Raw genomic sequence first — 24183 nt, 5'->3', positions numbered from 1 at the left:
CTTCCCGCACACGTGTATTTTAACCTTCCGTTGCCATGGTAACCTTAAAATATTCGAGTAGAGTCAACATTGTGACGTGATTACGACGCTGTCAATGCCGTTGTTTATATGTAAATAGCTCCCAAAGTTTATTCGTTGCAAAAATGTATTTTGGGTTGCGTTTCAAATTTATTCACGCTCTTAATTACTCGTGACCCACCTGTATTTGTTTCAGTGTGCAGAGGTTTTCGTTATCATAAATACAAGAATAAAAAAAATTTCAGAGAAGCGGGATTTATTCAACTATACAACAGGCTTGCGAAAAACAATCTAGTTAACCAATTTAATTAAAAATTTACATCGAATCAAGTTTTACAGATTGTACAACTACATAGCTTTCGCATATTAGATTAGCTTACAATTTGGCAAAATTTGGTTAAAACTAAGAGCGAAAAGAGTGCATTTAAGACGACTTCTCGGCAAATATTTCGCCACGAAAATTCATTTGATCAGAACTCGTGCTTTTGTACGGCGTTAAACTATCGTATGTAAAAGTAATTTTGTCACTGTTAGTCACAGCAACATCCCTGTTCAAACACAAATTAGACTTTGCTATAAATCGTTGCTTAATATTCGGATGGGTCACGTAAACCGCAAAGAAAAACTGCGCATCCTTGGCGCAATTATTCAAAATTCGCGCAGTCCAGGAACAAGAATCTTGCAAACGCGAGAACGCCAACCTAAACAAGTTACCAAATTCGAAAAAATACACAATTTGTGTTGTGGTAGCCATTTTGTTTCCAAGCGGCGTAAAACTACTTTTGTATATAGTTCCTGTAACCAAATCTTGGTTGTGGTTAACCTGGAAGTGATTCTTGCACGATGAATAATTGCCCGTAAAATTGCAATCATTTACAGGGCACTCGTACATCTGATATTTGCATTTTCCCTCATGGTTGTCTATTTCGCTTCCTAAAACCGTCGAAGTACAACCAAACTGGTGGTAAGCGCACTCGTATTGCACAAAGAGTGTTAAGGCCTCCAACGAAAAATTCCGGATGTTTTGTTGAGGAAAGGCTGTGCGACAAGTCGGACACAGCGAAAGTTTCTTACGACAGGACTGGCAGATGCTGTGGCCAGTCAGACACTGGAAAATCGGTTGCCTCATGATTTCCTTACAGATGGGACACTCCAAATTCTTCATAATTTCAGAAGTCGTGTTCTTGAATTCGCACTTGCCTGGCTTAATCACGACTTTGACTGTGTCGGCCCCCTCTGACACTTCTTTCAAAGCAGACAGTTTAATTTTTTTGCTGTATCGCTCATCGCAGGTTGCATCAAACGGCGAAACTTCGACTTTCCCCTTGTAGACGTTACTTCCACCCACATACTTCACAACCATTTTCAAATCTCCATCTGTCCCCGAGACGTCTTGCAAACAATGCACCAAACTATTATCTCGTTCCGATCTCTCTATTCTCAAAACGCAAGTTCTATTTCTGTAACTCAGCAATTTGATTATCGAACCGACTTTCTCCAAGTTCATTTCGAAAGAGAATTCTTCGAGAGGTCCGGTTAGGACGTGCTTGGAGTGGTCCTCTTTGAAGTGTTTGAGCAAGTCGACGAGTTTTCCGGTCCAGTCGCATTTGTTTTTTGGCATTAAACAATCAACCAGACGGTAAACGCACTGGCGTTCGTGCTCTTTTAAATTGTCGTAAAGGATGTCCTCGTCGCAACCCTGAGGGTGGAATTTACATGGAAACTTCAGTTCTTTCAGTAACGAGTTTAAAGTGGTGTTGGGGACGCTTTTAGGTTCGTCTTCTTCGTCTCTGACTTTGAAGCAGTCGTGGCAAACGTTTCCTACGTCTTCGACCATCATTACTGGGACTGTTAGCAGGTTGTTGCAAGTGGCACATGTGAAGAGCTTTTCGGAGAGCATTTTCTTGGTGACGTCTTGTATGCTTCCGGTCGCCATTTTAACCTGAAACATAAGTATGGGTGTTATTGTTGTTTGTAAATAAAATTTAATCTGTGTTTGTTGTGTTTGTTTTTCAATAGCAATTTTTTTAAATAATTAGTCGCTCCTTAAAAAACATCGAGGAAGAAAACTCCCGAGAAGGTTTTACATTCTAAAAAAAGACACTTGGGGCCCCCGAAAAGGTTTCACCGTTTCACCTTCTTCATAAAAAGACAGATAAACGTAAACACGGATAGGAGAATAACCTCCGAAGAGACGATCTGGGTTATATCCTTCCGCCTGGAAGGAAGTCAAAGACAAAGAGGTAATGAGTAGTAAAGGGACAGAAAGAAAGAAAAGGGATAGAGAAGTAGAGTCGCCGAAAGAGAACGAGCAGGTCTTCCACAGAAGCAAAATAACAGTAAGATCACCTCTGCAATCGAGAGAGAAGGAAAATCAAGAAGATATAGAGATGGAGGAGGTCAAGAAGATGATCTGCGAACTTGTGACACAAATCAGAGGTGATATGAGAGAAAGTAATAAACAACTATTGAACGAATGGAATACACAGCTTAAAGAGGAGCTTAAAACAATAAGAGAAGAATTAAAGCAAACTAGAGATCAACTACAGGAGCAAAATCAAGAAATTAGAGATAAGTATGAAGAATGGAAGAGAGCTAAGGAAAAAATGGGAAAGAGAGTGGGTGAAGTAGAAAGTCAACTAGATCGAATGGAGAGAGAAAAGAGAAGAAATAAAGTAGTGATGATGGGATTGGAAATAGAAACAGGAGAGCAGAAGCAGATAATTGGAAAAGTGACAAAATTTTTAGAAGAGAAAGTCAAAATAGAGAGTAAATTCGAAAACATAGAAGAAAAAATAAATGTAATGAAAAGCAAGAAGAACTTAAAAGGGTCGTCAATTTACATAAATGATGATCTGACGAAAACGGAAAGAAAAATTCAAATCAAGATAAAAGAAGAGGCAATAAAAGAGAGAAATAAAGGAAAAATGGTTAGAATGGGATATAAAAAGTTAACTGTAGACGGCAGAAATTTTAAATGGAATGAAGAAGAGGGCAGACTCAAGAAGGCAGAAAATTTTTAGTAAAGAGCCAAAAGAGAAGGAAGAAAACGAGGAAAAAGGGAAGCAAACAAGGCAAAGGAAAAGGAAAGGGAATAAAGGATGTAGATAGGGAAATCGGAAAAAGGGAACCTGGTACAAAATTAGGAGAAAAAGGGGTGAAGCTACTGTTTTGGAATGTCCAAGGGTTGCGAAAAAAGGAAAAGGAGTTCTGAGACTACGTGGGAAAATTTGATGTTGTGGGGCTAGTAGAGACTTGGGTGCAAAGAGAAAACTGGGAGAAATTGGAAGAGACACACACAAAGGAAAAGAAAAAGGGGAGAGCAAGCGGGGGAATAGTAATGGGAATTCGAAAAGAAATGCAAGAATTGGAAAATGGAAGTAATAATAAAAACGGATTAATGAAGAAGGTAATACAGCTGGATAACAATCGATGGGAAATAGTAACCGTTTATAGCAAGAAAATGGAGGAAACCAAGATAAACATAGAAATGGAAACAAAAGAAAAAGAAGATGAAAAAATACTTACAGGAGGGGATTTTAACGCAAGATTGGGCGATAAGGGGACAAGAATAATAGATAAAGAAAAGGGAGAGAAAAGAGGATCAAAAGATAAAGCAAATAACAAAGAAGGGAAAATATTGTGGCAGATAATAGAAGAAATGGGATGGGAAATTTTGAATGGAAACAAGGAAGGAGATGAAGAAGGAGAATGGACGTACGTAGGGGTGAGGGGAGAATCAATTATTATAGATTATGGGATTGTCAACGAAGAGGCGTGGGAAGAAATAGAGAGTTTCAAAGTGGGGGAAAGGGTAGAATCAGACCACATGCCTCTAGAAATAAAAATCAAAGGAAAAGAGCAAGAGTACGAAAAACAAGAGAGAAGACACGAAAGAAAAGAATTAGAAAAAAGAATATGGGATGAAGAGGGAATTCAAAAATACAGAAGTAGAGTAGAAAAAAGGAAATTCGAAGTAAAAGAAGATATAGAAGCTATGATGGTGGAACTGAGCAACCTAATTGTAGAAGCTACATATGGCAAGGGCGGGATAATGGATGGAACGGAGAATGTAGTGAGTTGAAGAGAAAAACAAGGGAAAATTAAGAAAATGGAAGAATAACAAGGGAAGGAAAGAAGAGTACCTAAAAGCAAGAGAGAATTATAGGAGAAAATGGGCAGAAAGAAAAAGAGAAAAACGAAAAGAAGAAGAGAAGACAATAAAGTCCCTGAAAACAGAAGAGCAAGTATGGAGATATATAAACAAGGAACGGAGAAGGAAGACTGAAATCAGCGGGAAAATCAAAATACATGAATGGAAAACACACTTTATGGAATTATTGGGAGGTTGTGAGGAAAAATGCTGCAGAATAAATAAAGGAATCACAACGACGGAAGAAATGTGGAGAGGTTCGGAAATAACAAAAGATGAAATAGAAAGACAGATTGGAAGACTGAAAAGAGGAAAGGCACCAGGAGGGGATGGAATCCAGAACGAAGCGTGGATGTTCGGGACAGAAGAAGTGAAAGAAAAGATATGGGAAGTGGTAAATGGAGTTTGGAAGGGAAAAGGGTTTCCTCGGCAGTGAAGAGAAGGTATAATAATCCCATTATTTAAAAAAGGGCAAAAAAGTGATGTGAAGAACTACCGAGGGATTACCTTGCTCAATACGGCGTACAAGATATATACAATGATACTCGATGAGAGGTTACGAAAGGAGATGGAAGCAAGGGGTATGTTACCAGACGGTCAGGCAGGGTTTAGGGAAGGAAGAGGTACTATGGACAATGTGTACATCCTGCGGCATTTAGTGGGAAGAGAAATAAGGAAAGAGGGTGGACGAATGTACGCATTGTTCATAGATTTCAAAGCAGCGTTTGATAGCATAAATAGAGAGAAAATGTGGGAGTATTTGAGGAGAAAGGGAGTAGATGCATACTTGGTAACGAAAATGGAAGAAATATATGAAGAAACAGTAAATACGGTGAGAGAGAATGGAATAGAGAGTGAAAGTTTTTATACAAATAGAGGAGTGAGAAGGATGCCCACTCAGCCCCGCATTGTTTGCAGCTTATTTAGGAGATATAGATGAAATGTTCAGAAAAGCACAGACAGGAGGGGTGGTAGTCGGCAAAGAGAAAGTGTGGTTATTGGCGTACGCAGATGATTTGGTGATTGTGGGAAAGAAAAGAGAAGAAATGAAAGCAATGATTACAAGTTTGGAGAAGTATGTAAAAAAAAGGAATTGGAAGTGAATGTGGAAAAAACAAAAATGGTGGTGTTTGGGAAGAAAGTAAGAAAGGAGAAGGAAGAGTGGGTATGGAGAGGGAAGAAGATTGAACAGCTGAAAGAATTCCAGTACTTAGGATATACATTAAAGAGCAATAACTCAGATAGAGCGCATATTCAAAAAATGGTCCAAAAAGCGAACAAAGTGCTAGGAATAGTATGGGGAATAGGAGAGAGAAAATTTGGACATGATTATAAGAGAAGAATAATGATGTTTGATAGTTTGGTCAAAAATGTATTCATGTACGGAGCTGAGATTTGGGGATGGAGGGAATATGGAGAAATAGAGAGAGTGCAAGAAAAATACTTGAAATGGACATTGGGATTGGAAAAGTGTACGCCGGGGTATATAGTGAGAGAAGAAACAAAAAGGGAGAAAATGAGAGTGGAAGCGGGTAAAAGGGCGCTTGGATTTGAAGAGAAGTTCAGTGAGAGAGGTGAATTGCAAGATATTGCAAGAATGTTGGAAAGAAATAAGAAAGGAAGGGGGAAAACATGTTTGGAACGAAAGGGACAAGTATTATGAAGGAAAGGGATATGCATGTGAAGAAATAGAGAGAATGAGAGAAATGGGAAGGAGTATAAAAGAAGAGCTGAGTGTAAGAGATAAGGATATAGATAAGCGAGAACGTAGATCGAGAATATCGGAGTCTAGATATAATGCAGACTATAGAAAAATAGTAAAGGATGAAGTACCAAAGTACACAGAGAGAGAGTATAAAGGAGAAAAGAATGATGGCGAGATTTAGGTGTGGAAATGAAGAGAAAGAGAATAATTTTTGGATGGATGAAAATGACAGAAGGTGTAGGATATGTTGGAGAGAGGGAGAAACAATAAAGCATATGCTGGAAGGATGTGAAGGATTGAGAGAATCGGAGGAAAGTAGGGAAGAAGTGCTAAACGAGGATGGAAGAGGACTGGACTGGATGAAAGAAGTATGGAAGATAAGGGAACTATGGCAAGGGGTGGGCAAGCAGAAAGAATAGAATATTTGTTATATAACACTCGAATTTTTATTTTATTTTATTTTATTTATTTTTATTGTTATGGATTTATCTGAGGTAGATTAAGTTAATTTGTACCCCTACTGGGAATATTATTAAGCCTGCAAGGCAAATAATAAATTAATACTACTATAAAAAGACAGTTGGGACCCCCGAGAAGGTTGTACATTTTTAAAAAAGACAGTTGACAGCTCCGAGAAGGTTTCACATTAAAGAAAAGATATTTGGGGCCCCCGAGAAGGTTTTACAATTTTTAAAAAAGACAGTTGGGCCCCCGAGAAGGTTTCACATTAAAAAAAAATTGTGCCCCTCAGAATGTTTTAAGACACTTGGAGCCCCTGAGAAGGTTTCTCCTTGTTTTTGTCTGTCCGTCTGTCCGTCTGTCTGCCGTCCCGGATTTTTATTACACAGATAATCTCCGAAAGTACTGGGCCGATTGTTGTCTATTTTCTACTTATATTAGGTATATCATGTAGATGGTAAAACGCTAACCAAAATTTGTCTAATAATCCCCACCACTAATGTGATGACGTCACTTCAAAATTGTACATAGTAATTGGGTTTTAAATTGTATCAAATAACATAGTCTTACACTTGTAGCTTATGACTCCGACATGAAATTTTACCCGAAACGTCCAGATTTTTGGAAAAAAATCCAAATTAGGAAACAACATTTTGACATTTAATTTGGAATCTGCAAAACCGAATGTTTTGAAATCTTGCAGACGGTTTACAGTTATGATAAGCATGATCAGTTTTTATTATTTATTATATTTTATATTATTTACATTTTTCCGAAAAAATGCCATCCTAAATGTGCATTGTGCAACGTATGATCAGTCCATAATTGCGATTTATCACTGCATAAATATTTTTTAGATTTGCTTATACGGGGTGTGTGAAAAAAATTAATGACTGAGTCAATTTATTTTATTGATTAAATCAAGAATTGTAAAACTGAATACTTTGAAATCTTGACGTTTTGAAGTTATTGTAAGCATGGTAACTTTTTAATGAAAATGTGTCTGTTTATCAACCCCAAAAAATTGATTACGACATGTCAAAATTTTGCCGAATAAATTCTTTCGCAAATTAATGAATCAGTCAATTCATTATTGATCAGATTAAGAACGAGCCGACCCATTTTTGGAAAATCTTATCGTCTTTATAACGATAAAATAATGATAAGGTAAGAATTATAATAATAGCATTCAGAATATTTTGTTCAATGGAGGCTTATGAATAATTTCAGTCATCTGTTTTGGGGCGATAAACTCATTCAAATCAAACAAATGTCTACGTGACATTCTTCAGATGTAATGTATTCCCGTCGATAATGTACTGTAAATATATTTTTTTAAGGAACACAATGGGTGAACGCAGATTATCTTCGCTATCTACTATCTATTGATCTAAACGTGTTTTTTTCATTTTTCGATAATATGTACTGATTTTATTTTATTGCTTTTTTTAGCAATCCGTGTTTGCGACCCAAAACTTTTTAAGGAAACAATATTTTTGTAAAACACTGTTGCATGTATAATTGTATGCATGTATTACGTGTCAGCTGTCAATATTATCAGTTATCACTGACCAACCCAGCAAATTATTTATTACGTAGCACACTATCACTATGTCATATAGCACTAAATATTTGTCCCAATAAAATGATAAAATCACAGAAGTTACACATTAAATTATTGATTTACTTACCAATTTTGACAACTAAATGGACAAACGGGATGCAATCAGCTGAAGTACCCCAGATGGTCACTAATCTTTAATATTTTATACATGAAATAGACAAACGCTTATATATCAATCAGATACGACGACGACAAACTCGAGTGAAAACCAAGCAGTGGTGCCACATTGTAAAATATAAAAGCGTCCAACTCTCTCCGAAAAAATCCCTAGATTTCAACTGCAAAGCTAACAAAACGCTGGGTGTGTTTATTGAAATAAAAATACAGTCGAATGTAATTACATCAGTTTCGTAAGTTTTGTTAAACATGGTTAAATCAACATGTAAACATCATTCCCTTTGTGGTTTTTATGCAACCCAACAAACACAGTTATATTCTTCCTTTGTGGATGACGGACGTGCGGAAACCTTTCTCCACCCAAATAAATTAAAACTATAACAGAATTTAGCAAATTTAAAATAATGAACTGAGGTGATGACCAAATTCTTAACACAAAGATAATTTCTACTTATTTTTTATATTTATAAATAGGCAACCAACAAAACACCACCTGTAAAAATACCCGTATTTTGTGAATATGATTACATCCCAATGGTTACGCATTTAACGACGATATTATTGAAGAATCGAAGATAAACCAAAACGTTTACATTCCTTCTGTATTCAGAACTATTTTTAAGACAAAAAATTTTCGTAATGATTTTTTTCAATATTTTTTTAATTTACAAAATAACCATTAAACTCAATTCGTACATACCACACAAGAAAACACAATTTTCATTATTAATTTATTCTTATAAATAAATTAAAATTATAACAGCAATTACCAAGTTTAAAAACTGAGTGAGCTCGATATGATCCACCTATCATCTCTTGTATATCATAAAAAAATATTTACGCAAATAAACCAACATTTCATATTTAAAAAAACCAAGCAATCATCTCCTTATCCTCTTTCCAGGTGGCGGCATCATCTCACTATCGTCGTCAAACCTATACCTCTCGATATAATCCAGCAGTTTCTCCTTAGTAATCGGATTCTGAATACTCCCGCAAACAGCTAAAACAACAACCTCAATTCACCTTCGCCCCACAAACCACTCACCCCCATACCTTTGGCAGTATTAAAACTATTCGGATACGACTTATCAGTCCTCTCTCTCATAAACTTCCACTGGTTCTCCTCGAACTTGCACTCGATTATCTTATTATCCAAGTCCTTCATCGCCTTGGTGTACTTCATTTTCGCGAAGGGCGCGTCCAACTGCCCCACGTACAGGAATCCCACCTTCCGGGAGACGATCCTAGAACATAGCGTTAACGCTGGTCAAAAACACGCCTTCAGTTACCCTTCGCCCTCCTCTTTCACGATTTTTAGCCTAAAGTCGACCGAATTCATGTCCAGAGGCTTCCATTTGAGCACCTCGTCGCAGCGACCGGCCACGTAGGGCTCCTTCGCCGGCTGGAAGATCAAGCCGTCGGGTTCGTGGGATAAAGTTCGAGCGAATTTTTCCCCCAGCAAGCTGGTGGCTTGCGTTATCTCCCAGAAGTCCTTCTTGCGCACGCTGAACGGCTCGGAGGTCTTGTTGATGAGACCGTTCTCCATGGCCATGTACCTGAAAGATTGTAGTGATATTTTAACACGTAATAATATATTTTCTACGTTTTACTTCCTGAGGAGGTACTAATTGAGTCCATCGGGGGAATTGCTACTTTCATGTTTTCTCAACGTTTCATGACCACTAGAGTCTGTCGTCTGTATTAATTTTTATTAAACAAACAAATTCCAAAACTATCGGACCGATTGTTGTTAAACTTGTAAAACTTTCATTTTTCTAGTGTTTGATATTGATATTGTAAAATCAAAATTTTTAGATTTTTCAACTTAATAATGTTTAATTTCACGATTTTATAATTTTTCCAATTGACCATTATTCGATATTTCGAATTTGATTTTTAATTTTCACAGTTTAATAATTTTTCGATTATTATACAACCGTCCAATTTTTCAGTTTTGTAATTCTACCAATCTTGATTTTTTTTTAATTTTTAATTGTTCAAAATTTCATTTTTTTAGTTTTCAGTTTAATTATTTTACAACTATCCGTTTTTAAAAGTTTCATTGTCCCGATTTTCCTATTCTTTGATTTTTAATAATTAAATTTTTCGATTACGAATTTTCCAGGAATTTTTAATTTTTCAATTTCACAATTTTGCACTTTTTCGATTTTAGAATTCCCTGATTTTTCAATTTTTCAATTTAAAATTATGCTATTTTTCAGTATTGAAATTTTGCAACTTTTTAATTTTTGAAGTATCAAATTTTCCAATTCCTCGATTTTTCATATTTACAGTTTAATAAATTTTTGAGTTTACAATTATCTGATTTTTTAATTTTTCGAATTTAAAATTATTCGATTTTCAATTTCACAATTATCTAATTTTTTTAATTTTGCAATTATGCAATTTTTTGATTTTTGAGTTTCATATTTTTACGATTTCTCAATTATCCGGTTTTTAATGAATCAATTTTTCACTTACCAGATTTTCCAATTTCTCAATTTTTTAATTTGTCGACTTTTCAGTTATCAGATTTTTCAGTTTTTTCATTTTTCAACTTGATAATGTTTCAATTTTACCGTTACTCAATTATTTTTTGCAATTTTTATTTTTTAAAGTTTAATAATTTATTGATTTTTCAGTTTTATATTAATACAATTTTTCGATTTCTCGATTTTTCAGTTTTAAATTGTTCGATTTTTTACAGTTTAATAAATATTCCAGTTTACGATTATCCAGTTTTCTTAATTTTTAATTATTCATAATTGCAATTTAATTAAGCATTTTTCGTTTTTAAAGGTATCCAATTTTCCAATTTTTCGAGTTTACACTTTTGACTTTTCAATTTTCCATTTTTACAATGAACATGAGTTAATTTCTCAAATTTTCAATTTTATAATTCTTTCTTTTTAAAATTGTCGTTTTTTCAATTACCTACTCCATTTTTGATTTTTAATTTTCCAAAATTTCGATTTTCAAGTCTTACAAATTTTTAACACTTTCATAATTTCGCAATTTTTTTTCCGTTTTTAAAGATATCCGAATTTCATTGTTTCGATTTTTAATTTTTTGATTTTCAATATTTCAAAATTTCATTTCCAATTTTCCAAGAGTTTTTGAGTTTGCAATTTCATAATTTTGCAATTTTTCACTTTTTCAATTTTATATTATTACAATTTTTCAATTTCTGAATTGTCTACTTTTTAATGAATCCGTTTTTCAATTTTTGATTTTTCAAGTATCAGATTTTCCAATTACTCGAATTTCCATTCTAGAATTCGATTTTTTAATTTACTAATTTTGTAATTTTTAATTTTTTCAGTTTAATAAATTTTCGAGTTTACGATTATCCAATTTATTGTGTTTTAATTATTTAAAATTTCAATTTAAACTTTTTGCGTTTTTAAAGGTATCCGTTTTTTCAATTTTTCGATTTTACAGTTTCGATTTTTAAATTTAAAATTTTTAAAATAATTATCAGATGGGTCAATTATTCGGTTTTTAATTATTTTCTCAACTTTCAATTTTATATTTCTTTGTTCTTCATATTTTTCGTTTCTTTAATTACTCAATTTTTCATTCATCCGAATTTAATTGTCTCGATTTTCCAATTTTTAATTTTCCAAAATTTCGATTTTCAGTTTTCCAAGTTTTTAATTTTTCAATTTCATAATTTCGCAATTTTTCGATTATACAGTTATCAGAATTTTCAATTTTTCAAATTTAATGACTTTTCGATTTTACAATTGTCCAATTTTTCAATTCTTGAATTTTAAAATTATAGGATTTTTCAGTTTTGAATTGTTCGATTTTTTAATTTAATAATTTTTTATTTTTTTATATTCCAAATTAATTACTTTAAAATTATTCGTTTTTACAGGAATTCGATTTTCCAATTTCTCAATTTTACACTTTTTTGATTTTCGTGTTTTTTAATTATTCAATTATTAATTAACCAATCTCTCAATTTTCACTTTTATAATTTTTTGTTTTCAAAAGTTTTCGTTTTTTCAATAATTTTTTTGATTTTAAATTTTCCAAAATTTTGACTTTCAATTATTTTTCAGTTTCATACTTTTGCAATTTTTCGATTTTAAATTATTCGATTTTCAGTTTTATATTTTTGCAATTTTTCAAATTTACAATTTAATAATTTTTCAATTTTGTAGTTTTGAAATTTTTTGATTTTTGAGTTTTATTTTACAATTTTTCGTTCTTAAAATATCCGATTTTCTAATTTTTCAATTTTACACTTTTTTGATTATTCAATTTTACATTTTTACAATTTTCGCTTGTGTTAATTAATCGATTTTTAATTAATCAATTTCTCAATTTTCCATTTTATAATTTTTCGTTTCGATTAATTTTCGTTCTTCAATTCTTTATGATTTTTTAATTTTTCATAATTTGGACATTTTTCGATTTTTAACTTTTGTAAATTTTCAATTTTACAATTATTGATTTTTCAATTTTTCGATTTTGAAATTTTCTAATTGTGCAATTTTTTTATTTTTGAGTTTTATATTTTTACAATTTTTCTATTTGTCCGGTTTTTAATGAATCAATTTTTCAGTTATCAGATTTTCCAAAATCTTGATTTTTGAATTTGTCAATTTTTAATTTTATAGTTATCAAAATTTTAATTTCTTGATTTTTCAACTAAGTGATGTTTCAATTTTACCGTTACTCAATTATTCAATTTTATTATTTTGCAATTTTTCATTTTCAACATTTCAAAATTTCAATTTCCAATTTTAGAATTTTTTGGTTTTGCAAATTCGACATTTTACACCTTTTTGAATTCCCGGTTTAGCAATTTTGCAATTTTTTGGATTTCTCAATTATCCATTTCTTTCTTCATGAATCAGCTTTTCAATTTTCGATTTTCACATCAGATTTTCCAATTTCTCGATTTTTCAATTTTGAATTGATCGATTTTCTAATTTAATACTTTGCAATTTTTCATTTTAATTTTCCGAATCTGCAATTATCCAATTTTTCAATTTTTTTATACTTCAATTTAATTACGACAATTTTTGTTTTTTTTTTGTTTTTCAGCTTTATAGTTTTGCAATTTTTAGATTTTTAATTTTCGTAATTTTTCGATGTTACAAAAATATCCTATTTTTCAATTCTGTAGTTTTGAAATTTTTTTCATTTTTCAGTTTTATCTTTTTACAACTTTTGGTTTTCAACAGAGACTTTAAATATATAGACTGGCTGTTAGTAACATTTCTAATGCATTTCGGTGAAGCCACGGCGCATGGTAGTATGGACGCCATTGCTATAACTTTTATGTCAAATTAAGTGAGGTTGTGGTGGTTAGCAGCAGTAGTTTCTAGCACAGAACGTTTCTAGACCTCGAAATAAAAGTGGTTGTGTGTCGGGACTTACGAGATTGTTTGTAAATATGGCCATTAAAAATGATTTGGTAACTAAAATGTTTGCCTTAACTTTGCAAAGTGGGGACCATACATTTTTTTTTCTACATAATGAACATTGTTTAGTATGGATTAGTTGGACGTAAATAATTCTTATTTTCATTTATTGCTTAAATTAATTTTGAGAAATTATTTGACTCTCGGAATAGGTTATGAGTGCCGCTTAAGTACTGAGCGTGAAAAAGCTATCTCTTTAAGACAAAAATTCACGAAATTAATTTTGTTTCAAGGACATTAATATTTTTAAAGGAATTTACATATACATATGGATATTATTATGCTAAATAAATAATTACAATTTGTTGTCTTTTTTATTTAACATTTTAAATTGCATTTTGTGACCGGAAAATTCAAATTTCGCGCACTTACGGTTATAAGCAATATGGCGGTCGAAAAACTTCACGTTTTTCCTGACACAGCCAGTCTATGTATTAAAGTCTCTGGTTTTCAATGATTCAATTGTTCAATTCTCAATTTTATAATTCTTCATTTTTTAAATTTTTCGCTCTTTCGTTTAATCAGTTTTGATTTTACAATTGTTCGAATTCCATTGTTTCAATTTTCCAATTTTTTGATTTTTAATTTTTCAAGATTTCGATTTTCTTTCAATTTTATAGATTTCAATTTTTCGATTTTTACAAACATCCAATGTTTCAATTTACTAATTTTGCAATTTTTTTTTCAGTTTTATATTGTTACATTTTTTTCGATTTCTCAATTAATCCATTTTCAATTTTGATTTTTAAATTATCGGATTTTTCATTTTTCAATTGTTCAATATTTCAGTTTAATTTTTCATTATTTTACAATTTTCCGTTTTTAAAGATATCTGAATTTCATTGTTTCGATTTTCTAATTTTTTGATTTTCAATATTTCAAAGTTTCATTTCCAATTCCAAGAGTTTTTGAGTTTGCAATTGCATAATTTCGCGATTTTTTCGATTTTACAATTGTTTTTCAAGTCTTGAATTTTAAAATTATAGGATTTTTCAGTTTTGAATTGTTCGATTTTTTTATTTAATAACTTTTTTTCATATTCCAAATTAATTACTTTAAAACCTTTCGTTTTTAGAGGAATTCGATTTTCCAATTTTTCAATTTTACACTTTTTTGATTTTTCAGTTTTACAACTTTCCTGTGTGTTAATTATTCAATTTTTAATTATCCAATTTTCACTTTTATAATTTTTTGTTTTCGAAAGTTTTCGTTTTTTCAATAATTTTTTTGATTTTAAATTTTCCAAAATTTTGATTTTCAGTTTTCCAAGTTTTTTATTTTTTAGTTTCATACTTTGCAATTTTTCGATTTTCAGTTTGATACTTTTACAATTTTTCGTTCTTAAAAGTATGCGATTTTCTAATTTTTCAATTTTGCATTTTTACAATTTTCGCATGTGTTAATTATTCGATTTTTAATTAATCAATTTCTCAATTTTCCATTTTACAATTTTTCGTTTTGAAAAGTTTTCGTTTCTTCAATTCCTTATGATTTTTTAATTTTTCATAATTTCGACATTTTTCGATTTTTAACTTTTGTAAATTTCCAATTTTACAATTATTGATTTTTCAATTTTTCGATTTTAAAATTATTTGATTTTCAGTTTTATATTTTACAGTTTAATAATTTTTCGATTTTACAATTATACAATTTTTCAATTTTGTAATTGTGCATTTTTTTTAATTTTGAGTTTTATATTTTTACAATTTTTCTATTTGTCACTTGTCCAGTTTTTAATGAATCCGTTTTTCAGTTATCAGATTTTCCAAAATCAAAATTTTAATTTTTCAACTTAGTGATGTTTTAATTTTACTCAATTATTCAATTTTATTATTTTGCAATTTTTCATTTTTAGAGATTTTCTGAGTCTCAACATTTCATAATTTCAATTTCCAATTTTAGAATTTTTTGATTTTGCAAATTCAACATTTTGCACCTTTTTGAATTCTCGGTTTTGCAATTTTGCAGTGTTTTGGATTCCTCAATTATCCATTTCTTTCTTCATGAATCAGCTTTTCAATTTTCGATTTTTACATCAGAGTTTCCAATTTCTCGATTTTTCAGTTTTGAATTGATCGATTTTCTAATTTAATACTTTGGAATTTTTCATTTCTACAGTTTAATTAATTTTCCGAGTTTACAATTTTCGCTCTTTCGTTTATTCAGTTTTGATTTTTCAATCGTTCTAATTCCATTGTTTCAATTTTCCAATTTTTTGATTTTTTATTTTTCAAAATTTCGATTTTCAAGTTATTAATTTTTCAATTTTATAGTTTTGCAATTTTTCGATTTTTACAAATATCAATTTTTAATTTTGATTTTTAAATTATCAGATTTTTCATTTTTCAATTGTTCAATATTTCAGTTCAGGAAATTTTCAACACAAAAAATTAAACGGTGTCAAAACTCATTTATAAGCTGTCATTTAATTTCTTACTCTGTTACTGGTATTGCCTATATATGTTTCAATATATCGGGAAGAAACAAGAACGACACGATTCCTGAAAGATAAGTCAGACGCAGACTTGACATTAAAAAAACCACGTCAGTCATGTTAGCCAACATAAAAAAAAAATCGCGGCCTACTCACGTCCAAACAGATCGTGAATTATGTCATAATTTACACATTTGTTATTATTATTATTATTATTATTACCTCGGTTTAATGATCTCATTTTCTATGCAGTGCAGACGTGTGGGGTGGAAGGGCATTTTACCGACGTCTTGCCCCTCGAACTTCACTATATCATAAACTAGAAAACGGGGGATGTCTTCGCCGTTGACCTTGTCAATCACCATCTCCCCGTCTAGAAGAGTATCCTTCAGGTGCCTCCGCAGATCCTTCCGGTGCGGAAACGTCAAACCCCGGACCTTGAACGGGTTATGGTCCCGGTCAAAAAAGTAAACTTCGTCAGCGCCATCTATGAGCATCATGTAGCGCATCCCGTCGGCCTTCCACGACACTCTGTACGGCTTCTGGTGCAAAAGGGTGATATTGTGGATGTCCATGGACACGGGCTGGCACCCAGGAAAATTCTTCTTCTTCCATTCGCACATAATCTGCACCTTTTTCTGGACGTGGAAGGACTTGGGTTGCTCGGAGAAGAAGGTCACGCCCGGGACCCCCTCCATGAAGGCCGCCTTCTTCGAACCTCTCCTGGATGACCCGTAACTTAAAAAAAAAAAAAAAAAATAGTTAAACACGAAATTTAAATTGGGTTTTCGTACTTTGACGAGGAAGCGGGTTCTTCGTAGCTATTCTGCTGCGGAGATTCGCCTTCTTTGTTCTCGAAGCACCAATCGGGTAAATTCGGGGCTGGGGGAGTGTCGGCGACGTCGTCGTATCGACTATACAACTCTGTCAGATAGTCGGATTTATAAATTCCCGGAGGCCTGCAACCAGAATTGTTAGTTCCGACGTGGGTTAAAGTTAGGGTTTTACCTCATCTTCGCGAAGGTCTCGATCGCCAACTCCAACTCCATGTCCATTTTCTCCACCAAATACGAGACAATCAAAAATCCCGTTCTGTTAAATCCGTGAGTGCAATGCACCGCAACTTTCTCTAATGGATGGTGTGTGATAAAATTATGCACCAATTGGATAAACGTGTTTGTTTGATCCCTGGAGGGCGTCTCCCCGTGACCCCGGCACTGCAACTTTATATACTTACATCCATCGGTATCCACTTCGCTCCGATCGTAGAACCTTGTCGTGTTTGTCAAGTCCACCCACAAGCCGAATTTAATCTACAAAAACACCAATACAGCCCCATTTTCCGACTTGAAACACTAAAGACGACGAATTTCACATCCACGTATTAACTCGGTTAAGACTACCCCCTGACTAACCTTCTTAGTCCTGCACAAGTCGAACAGCATCCGCGGGGGGAATCTGCATTCTGGGGGCACCACACTGTCGTAGTCTTCGCTCAGCGGAGTCTTGAACGCCATGAAGTGGCCCATGATGAGGTCGGCGGCTTTGCGGGGGCAGTGCATCCAGCGGTTGGGCACGGGGCCTGGGGGTCGGCGGCTCATCTTTGTCGATTTTCACGAGTCGGGCGAAGTGAGGTTAGGGTCGAGAAAATCGGTACGGTGAGGCGGGGGAGCGGGTGCTACCGCGAAAAACGCACGTTGCCTTCGAGAGAGGTTTCACATGGAGCGAGGCGGCCGTTTTCATTCATTTACGGGGAAATACGCACATATTGGTTTGTTGTGGAAAGCTGGGAAACGACCATGAAATGACGTTTGACTGGCTGGGACTGGTTGACGTTTGACGGACTCGGCGAGCCACAGTAAGGTGCCCGGTAGCGGAACTGATATTCCTGGTAAAACTGGTCATCCGTCGGTCTACTCTCTACCTGAAATTTGTTTGTCGCAGCTTAGAATAGAAAGTTTGATTTATAAGGGTGGTTTGGCTTAAGCCGCTTAAGTCGTAAAAGTTTTACTAAGTTTATGTCAAGTGACTTAAGAATACCCCGACAACATTACGAATTTAATGTAATATACAGGAATCGTGAAATACGGTATTTAAAACATAAGGGTTTTACAGAACAGATAATTGTATGGCTTATTAGTATTAAGGCAGCTTGAAGATTTATTGCCTTGAGAATTGATCATCTTTAAAGATGTGTAAGTACTGAGAACTAAAATTTAGAAAATGATGGTATTCAAAATGAGGATTTCTACTTTTGTCTATACAGGTTAACTTTTTTTAGGATGAAAACCTAGAGATGAATTTTGTGGTAAAAATAGCCCTTATTTTGATTAAATGTGTGCATTAGTGACCATTTCCACTTTTTTTTTTATTGTATTAGCTTTAAACCATTGTCTCAACAATGTGTTCCCATGGTAAAAATCCAACTTTAATTTAAAAGCTCCTTTAACTTGGTTATGAAATAAAGAAATAACGTTTAATTTAAAGCATAACTAACTTTTAATAAAATCGACAAAATATGACTCAAATTACATCCAGTAAAAATTTCAACTCTGAATCTTTACTGTCAAGTGCTTGACTTTTACGGATACCTCAAAATAGTACCAGATTAATAAGAGGAGAGCCAGAGAACAGAACGAACACAAAAAACAAATATGTACCAAAAAAAACTTTTGTGGTCGAGTAGTTTGATAATTGCGTTTTGACACAGTAAAATTTGTACTTACTAGTCGAAATTGAAATTAATTTGACGTCTTTCGTCCATTTGACAACTCGATTGAGCTCTAAAACAGGCAAAAAATCTATTCATATTTTTAAAGTAATTTTTGCCATATTTGTCAACATTTCCTATCTTCTCTCTCTCTCTCCACATTCTAAAAAGTTTGAGGGAATTTTCCCCGTGAAAATGGGATTTAGATAGATATACATATCTAGTAACCTTAGTTGTTGGGACTTGTCACATAAAAAGCACAAAAGTATAATCCTTAAATTCTCAGAACACCATAATCCTCAAACCCTCAAAACACCATAATCCTCAAATCACGGACAACAAGGCAAAAAGTATAAAAAGGATAAAAAAGACACAAAGGAAGAAAAGGACGAAATAGGATCAAAAGGACGCAAAGAACGAAAAGGACAAAGAGAACGAAAAAAGACGAAAAGGACGAAAAAGGACGAAAATGTCGCAAAGGACGAAAAGGGCGAAAAAGAACGAAATGGATAAAATGGACGAAAAAGGACAACGAAGGACGAAAAAGATAAATATTTACGAAAAGGACGAAAAAGGACAAAATGGACGAAGCAGGATGAAAAAGGACAAAAAGGACGAAGAAGGACGAAAAGGATGAAAAATACGAAAAGGACGAAATAGACGAAAAAGGACGAAAAAGGACGAAAGAGGATGAAATAGGACGAGAAAGGACGACAAAGGACGAAAGGGGACGGAAAAGGACGACAGAGGACGAAAAACGACGAAAAGGACGAAAATGGACCAAGAAGAACGAAAAAGATAAATAATTACGAAAAGGACAAAATGGACGAAATAGGATGAAAAAGAACGAAGAAGGACGAAAAGGATGAAAAATTACGAAAAGGACGAAAAAGACGAAAAAGGAAAAAAAGGACGAAAAAGGACAAAAACGACGAAGTAGGATGAAAAAGGACGAAAAAGGACCAAAAGGACGAAGGACGAAAAAGGACCAACAAGGAAGAAAAAGGACGAAGAAGGACGAAAAAGGACGAAATAGGATGAAAAAGGACGAAAGGGAGGAAAAAGGACGACAAGGATCAAAATTACGAAAAGGACGAAAGAGGACGAAATAGGACGAGAAAGGACGAAAAAGGATGAAATAGGACGAAAAAGGACGAAAAGGACGAAAAAGGGCCAAAAGGACGAAAAGGACAAAAAGGACGAAATAAGACGAAAAAGGACAAAAAAGACGAAATAAGACGAAAAAGAACGATGAAGTCGAAAAGGACTAAAAAGGACGAGAAAGGACGAAAAGGACGAAAAAGAACGAAATGACGAAATAGGACGAGAAAGGACGAAAAAGAACTAAAGAGGACAAAAAGGACGAAATATGATGAAAAAGGACGAAAAAGACGAAAATGGACGAAGAAGAACGAAAAAGATAAATAATTACGAAAAGGACAAAATGGACGAAATAGGATGAAAAAGGACGAAGAAGGACGATAAGGATGAAAAATTACGAAAAGGACAAAAAAGGACCAGAAGGACGAAATAGACGAAAAGCACGAAAAAGGACAAAAAGGCCAAAATGGGATTGAATAGGACGGAAAGGACGTAGAAGGACGAAAAGGACGAAAAAATACGTAAAGGATGAAAAAGGACGAAAAGGACGAAGGACGAAAAGAATGAATAATTACGAAAAGGACGAAAAAGGACAAAATGAATGAAATAGGATGAAAAAGGACGAAAAGGACGAAGAAGGACGATAAGGATGAAAAATTACGAAAATTACGAAATAGACGAAAAAGGACGAATGAGGACGAAATAGGACGAGAAAGGACGAGAAAGGACGATAAAAGATGAAAGAGGACGGAAAAGGACGAAAGAGGACGAAAAAGGACGACAAGCACGAAAAACGACGAAAAGGACGAAAAAGGACGAAAAAGGACGACAAAGGACGAAAAAGGACGAAAAGGACGAAGAAGGGCGAAACAGGACGACAAGGACGAAAAAGGACAAAGAAGGACGAAAAAGATAAATATTTTCGAAAAGGACGAAAAAGGACAAAATGGACGAAACAGGATGAAAAAGGACAAAATGGACGAAGAAGGACGAAAGAGGACGAAGTAGGACGAAAAAGGACGTAAAAGAACGAAAGAGGACAAAAAAAACCGAAAGATGACGAAAAAGGACGAAAAGGACCAAAAAGGACGAAAAAAGACCAAAAGGACGAAAAAGGACGAAATGTGATGAAAAATTACGAAAAGGACGAAATCGACGAAAAAGGACGAAAAAAGACAAGAGGACGAAATAGTGCGAACAAGAACGAAAGAGGACGAAATAGGACGAGAAAGGACGAAAGAGGACGAAAGAGGACGAAAAAGGATGAAGAGGACGAAAAACGACGAAAAGGACAAAAAAGGACGACAAAGGACGAAATAAACGAAAAAGAACGAAGAGGACAAAAAGGACGAAAAAGGACGATACACCACGAAAACGGACGAAAGAGGACGAAAAAGGACGAAGAGGACGAAAAACGACGAAAAGGGCGAAAAGGACGACAAAGGACGAAAAGGACGAATAAGGACGAAAAAGGACCAGAAGGACGAAATAGACGAGAAGAATGGAAAAAGACGAAAAGAATGACAAGGAGGAAAAAATACGAAAAGGACGAAAAAACGAAAAGGGCGAAAAGGACAAAAAAGGACAAAAAGGGCGAAAAGGACGAGATAGATGAAAAAGGACGAAATGGACGAAAAAGAACGAAAAAGGACGAACAGGACGAAAAGGACGAAATGGACGAAAAGGACGAAATGGGCGAAAAGGACGAAATGGACGAAAAAGAACGAAAAAGGACGAAAAGGGCGAAAAAGGATCAAAAGGATAAAAGGGATAAAAAGCACGCAAGAGACGCAAAGGACGCAAAGGAAGCAAAGTGCAAAAAGGATCAAAAAGGAGAAAAATGACAAAAAGGATAAAAATGACAAAAAGTGATAAAAAGGGATAAAAAGGATAAATAATATAAAGAGGATAAAAAGGATAAAAAGGGTAAAAAGCATAAAAAGGTTAAAACGGATAAAGAGGATAAAAAGGATAAAAAAGACAAAAAGGATAAAAACGATGAAAGGGATGCAAAGGGTGAAAAAGACGAAAAGGACGAAAAAAGAAACAGGATGAAGAATTACGAAAAGGACGAAAAGGACGAAAAGGTTCAAAAGGTATCAAAAATTATCAGAAAGTATCAAAAAGTATCAAAAAGTATTAAAAAATTTCAAAAAGGATCAAAAAGGATAAAAAATGATAAAAAAGGATAACATAGGATGAAAAAGGATGAAAAAGATGAACAGGATGAAGAGGATGAACAGGATGATCAGGATGAAAAGGATGAAAAGGATGAAAAGGATGAAAAGGATGAAAAGGATGAAAAGGATGAAAAGGATGAAAAGGATAAAAAGGATGAAAAGGATAAAAATGATAAAAAGAATAAAACGGATAAAAAGGATAAAAAGATAAAAAAAAATAAAAAATGATCAAAAAAGGATCAATAAAGACTAAAAGGACAAAAAAGATCAAAAAGGACAAAAAGGATCGAAAAGGATAAAAAGGATGCTCATATAATTATGGATGTTACCCAATCCGACCCGACCCGACCCGACCCGACTATAGTTCCCAAATCCTCAAAACATCAATATCCTCAGATTCTCAGATCACCATAATCCTCAAATCCTCTGAACATCATAATCCTCAAATCTTCAAAAGACCATAATCCTTAAATCCTCAAAACACCGTAATCCTAAAATCCTCCGAACAGCATAATCCTAAAATCCTCAAAACACCATAGTCCTAAAATCCTCAGAACACCATAATCCTCAAATTTCCTGAACACCATAATACTCACATTCTCAGAACACCATAATCCTCAAATCCTCAGCACGGATTCATAAACCACATGTGCAGGAGTGTCCTATTTAATAAAAATAAAAATCGAGGTTTTGGCGCGTACATCTAAAATAGAACTCATACCGAACCTTGTGAGTAAATAAAACTAATTAACGCTCCTTACTTTTTTCATATAAATCATTAAATTATTATTTGTAATGAAAGAAATATAATAATTCAGAACTAAGCCACTTCTTGAAAACCACTAGCTTTATTTTGATTTGATTCATGATACAAGTAAACATGGTATGGATATCCCGTGAACTAAATCGAGCTTTTTATGCGCATCAACTGCGTGACGTCACGTGGAATGAACGCCCTTTAAGAGACCAGTTTTGACCAGAGATTTCTTAGTAATCTAGATATGGCTATGGGCAGCAAAGTGTGGAAGAACATGTATGAAAATAGTGTCGACATACTTTTAGTTGTCTGTCTTTCTCTTACTCGTTGTAATGTGCACTACATACTAGTGTTATCTTCTTCTAATTCTAGCGACTGTTAACATTGGTTGATAATTTGGCGCACTGATTTAAAATGGTATAAAAGAGAATCATAACTCGAGTTTTTTAACAAGTGGCAAACGAAAAGTTTCTAAGCAATCTCCAAAATGATTTGTAATGTTAAGATTAAAATATTACACCGACAAGATCGTTGGAATAAATTTGACTGTCGACTTCCCTTTTTTCGTACTTTTTCTTTATCATTCACACCGGCGAAACTCTTGAAAAATGACATAATACAATTTTCTTATAGTCAAAAGTTTTTGTTGCCACGAACGTTTCTAACATAAATAGAGAATCGTATTGTATTTATTTGCATGCACAATGTTGAGAGCTTAAAACGAAAAAGAAAAAAGACGTACAGCTGTGGTATAAATTTATTAACATTATTATTAAATATTGGTGATTTAATGTAATCTTAGTTACTCATTATTAAATAAAATGTATTTTACTAATTTACTTCTTATTCTCGCCTGTTTTGAAGCAAAATTTACCAGTTTTGCTTCGTGATGCAAGCGGACTTTTAAATACATTTGCGCTATTGCCTTCATCAATTGTATTTTGTTGTTATCTAGTAATCCCTGAGAAATGCAATGATTGTTCATGTCGGGATTATTAAAAATCTTTGTAATATTTTTGCGAAACAAAAGAATTATTAGATCTTTCTTTGCATACAACACACACTCTGTAGCCCATTTGTAGAAATTCTATGCAATTTAAACTTATAACCGTGATATAAATCTTATAACCTAAGAAATCTCTTAGAACAAACTAACAAACACACAAGCACCGGCGATTGTATGAATTAAGAACCGACTTGCGCTAGCAGAATTTAAGGGTTTACTGCGCAAAATCGTAAATTGCTAGGTTTAAACAAAGACCTACAAAATCTTACTCCTGCGTTCCCATGCTGTAAAAGAAGATGGAAAGCAAAACGCATAGTGTACATGTTGGCCAAGAACGTATGTTCGCTTTTGCATAGGATCACCGTATCTAGGTAATCTAGGTTACTACTCTGGTTTTGACAGCCACAGTTTGACATGTGTCAAATATTAATTTGTTATTAATCTTATGAATAAATACGTTGTAATTATTATTACTACA

General features: G+C 33.6%; 3 protein-coding genes across 3 annotated transcripts; 1 reads left to right on the top strand and 2 right to left on the bottom strand.

Annotated features, from left to right (window-relative positions):
• Positions 1 to 257: 257 nt before the first annotated feature.
• Positions 258 to 8167, bottom strand: LOC135130849 (uncharacterized). The gene is made up of 2 exons (XM_064058282.1): positions 8027 to 8167; positions 258 to 1960 (listed from the first exon to the last, which is right to left on the bottom strand). The coding sequence occupies exon 2, from the start codon at positions 1952 to 1954 to the stop codon at positions 443 to 445; it is 1512 nt and encodes a 503-aa protein (XP_063914352.1). The 5' UTR covers positions 1955 to 1960; positions 8027 to 8167; the 3' UTR covers positions 258 to 442.
• Positions 2265 to 4102, top strand: LOC135130760 (synaptonemal complex protein 1-like). The gene is made up of 3 exons (XM_064058179.1): positions 2265 to 2787; positions 3270 to 3398; positions 3900 to 4102. The coding sequence occupies exons 1-3, from the start codon at positions 2265 to 2267 to the stop codon at positions 4100 to 4102; spliced, it is 855 nt and encodes a 284-aa protein (XP_063914249.1).
• A 626-nt stretch (positions 8168 to 8793) lies between the features above and the next one.
• Positions 8794 to 17790, bottom strand: LOC135130943 (mRNA-capping enzyme). The gene is made up of 7 exons (XM_064058417.1): positions 17367 to 17790; positions 16960 to 17264; positions 16746 to 16910; positions 16174 to 16689; positions 9369 to 9635; positions 9133 to 9323; positions 8794 to 9079 (listed from the first exon to the last, which is right to left on the bottom strand). Exons 1-7 carry the CDS (start codon positions 17550 to 17552, stop codon positions 8958 to 8960), a joined length of 1752 nt encoding a protein of 583 aa, XP_063914487.1. The 5' UTR covers positions 17553 to 17790; the 3' UTR covers positions 8794 to 8957.
• Between the last annotated feature and the right edge of the window lie 6393 nt (positions 17791 to 24183).

Source organism: Zophobas morio, unplaced genomic scaffold (assembly GCF_036711695.1).
Source record: "Zophobas morio isolate AGI-343-1 ecotype UQ-CSIRO unplaced genomic scaffold, CSIRO_AGI_Zmor_V1 ptg000018l, whole genome shotgun sequence".
Lineage (NCBI taxonomy): Eukaryota > Metazoa > Arthropoda > Insecta > Coleoptera > Tenebrionidae > Zophobas > Zophobas morio.
This window is presented reverse-complemented; position numbering and strand designations above follow the sequence as displayed.

What these genes read in the sequence shown, in the direction of transcription:
- LOC135130849 (XM_064058282.1), bottom strand. Translation starts at nt 1,954, where the DNA reads ATGGCGACCGGAAGCATACAAGACGTCACCAAGAAAATGCTCTCCGAA.
- LOC135130760 (XM_064058179.1), top strand. Translation starts at nt 2,265, where the DNA reads ATGAGTAGTAAAGGGACAGAAAGAAAGAAAAGGGATAGAGAAGTAGAG. An exon ending in AGAGAAAGTCAAAATAGAGA is followed by an intron (nt 2,788 to 3,269) that starts GTAAATTCGAAA and finishes TGGGGCTAGTAG; the next exon opens with AGACTTGGGTGCAAAGAGAA. An exon ending in GCAAGAATTGGAAAATGGAA is followed by an intron (nt 3,399 to 3,899) that starts GTAATAATAAAA and finishes ACGAAAAACAAG; the next exon opens with AGAGAAGACACGAAAGAAAA.
- LOC135130943 (XM_064058417.1), bottom strand. Translation starts at nt 17,552, where the DNA reads ATGAGCCGCCGACCCCCAGGCCCCGTGCCCAACCGCTGGATGCACTGC. An exon ending in GTGAAAGAGGAGGGCGAAGG is followed by an intron (nt 9,324 to 9,368) that starts GTAACTGAAGGC and finishes GCTATGTTCTAG; the next exon opens with GATCGTCTCCCGGAAGGTGG. An exon ending in TAGTTTTAATACTGCCAAAG is followed by an intron (nt 9,080 to 9,132) that starts GTATGGGGGTGA and finishes TTGTTGTTTTAG; the next exon opens with CTGTTTGCGGGAGTATTCAG.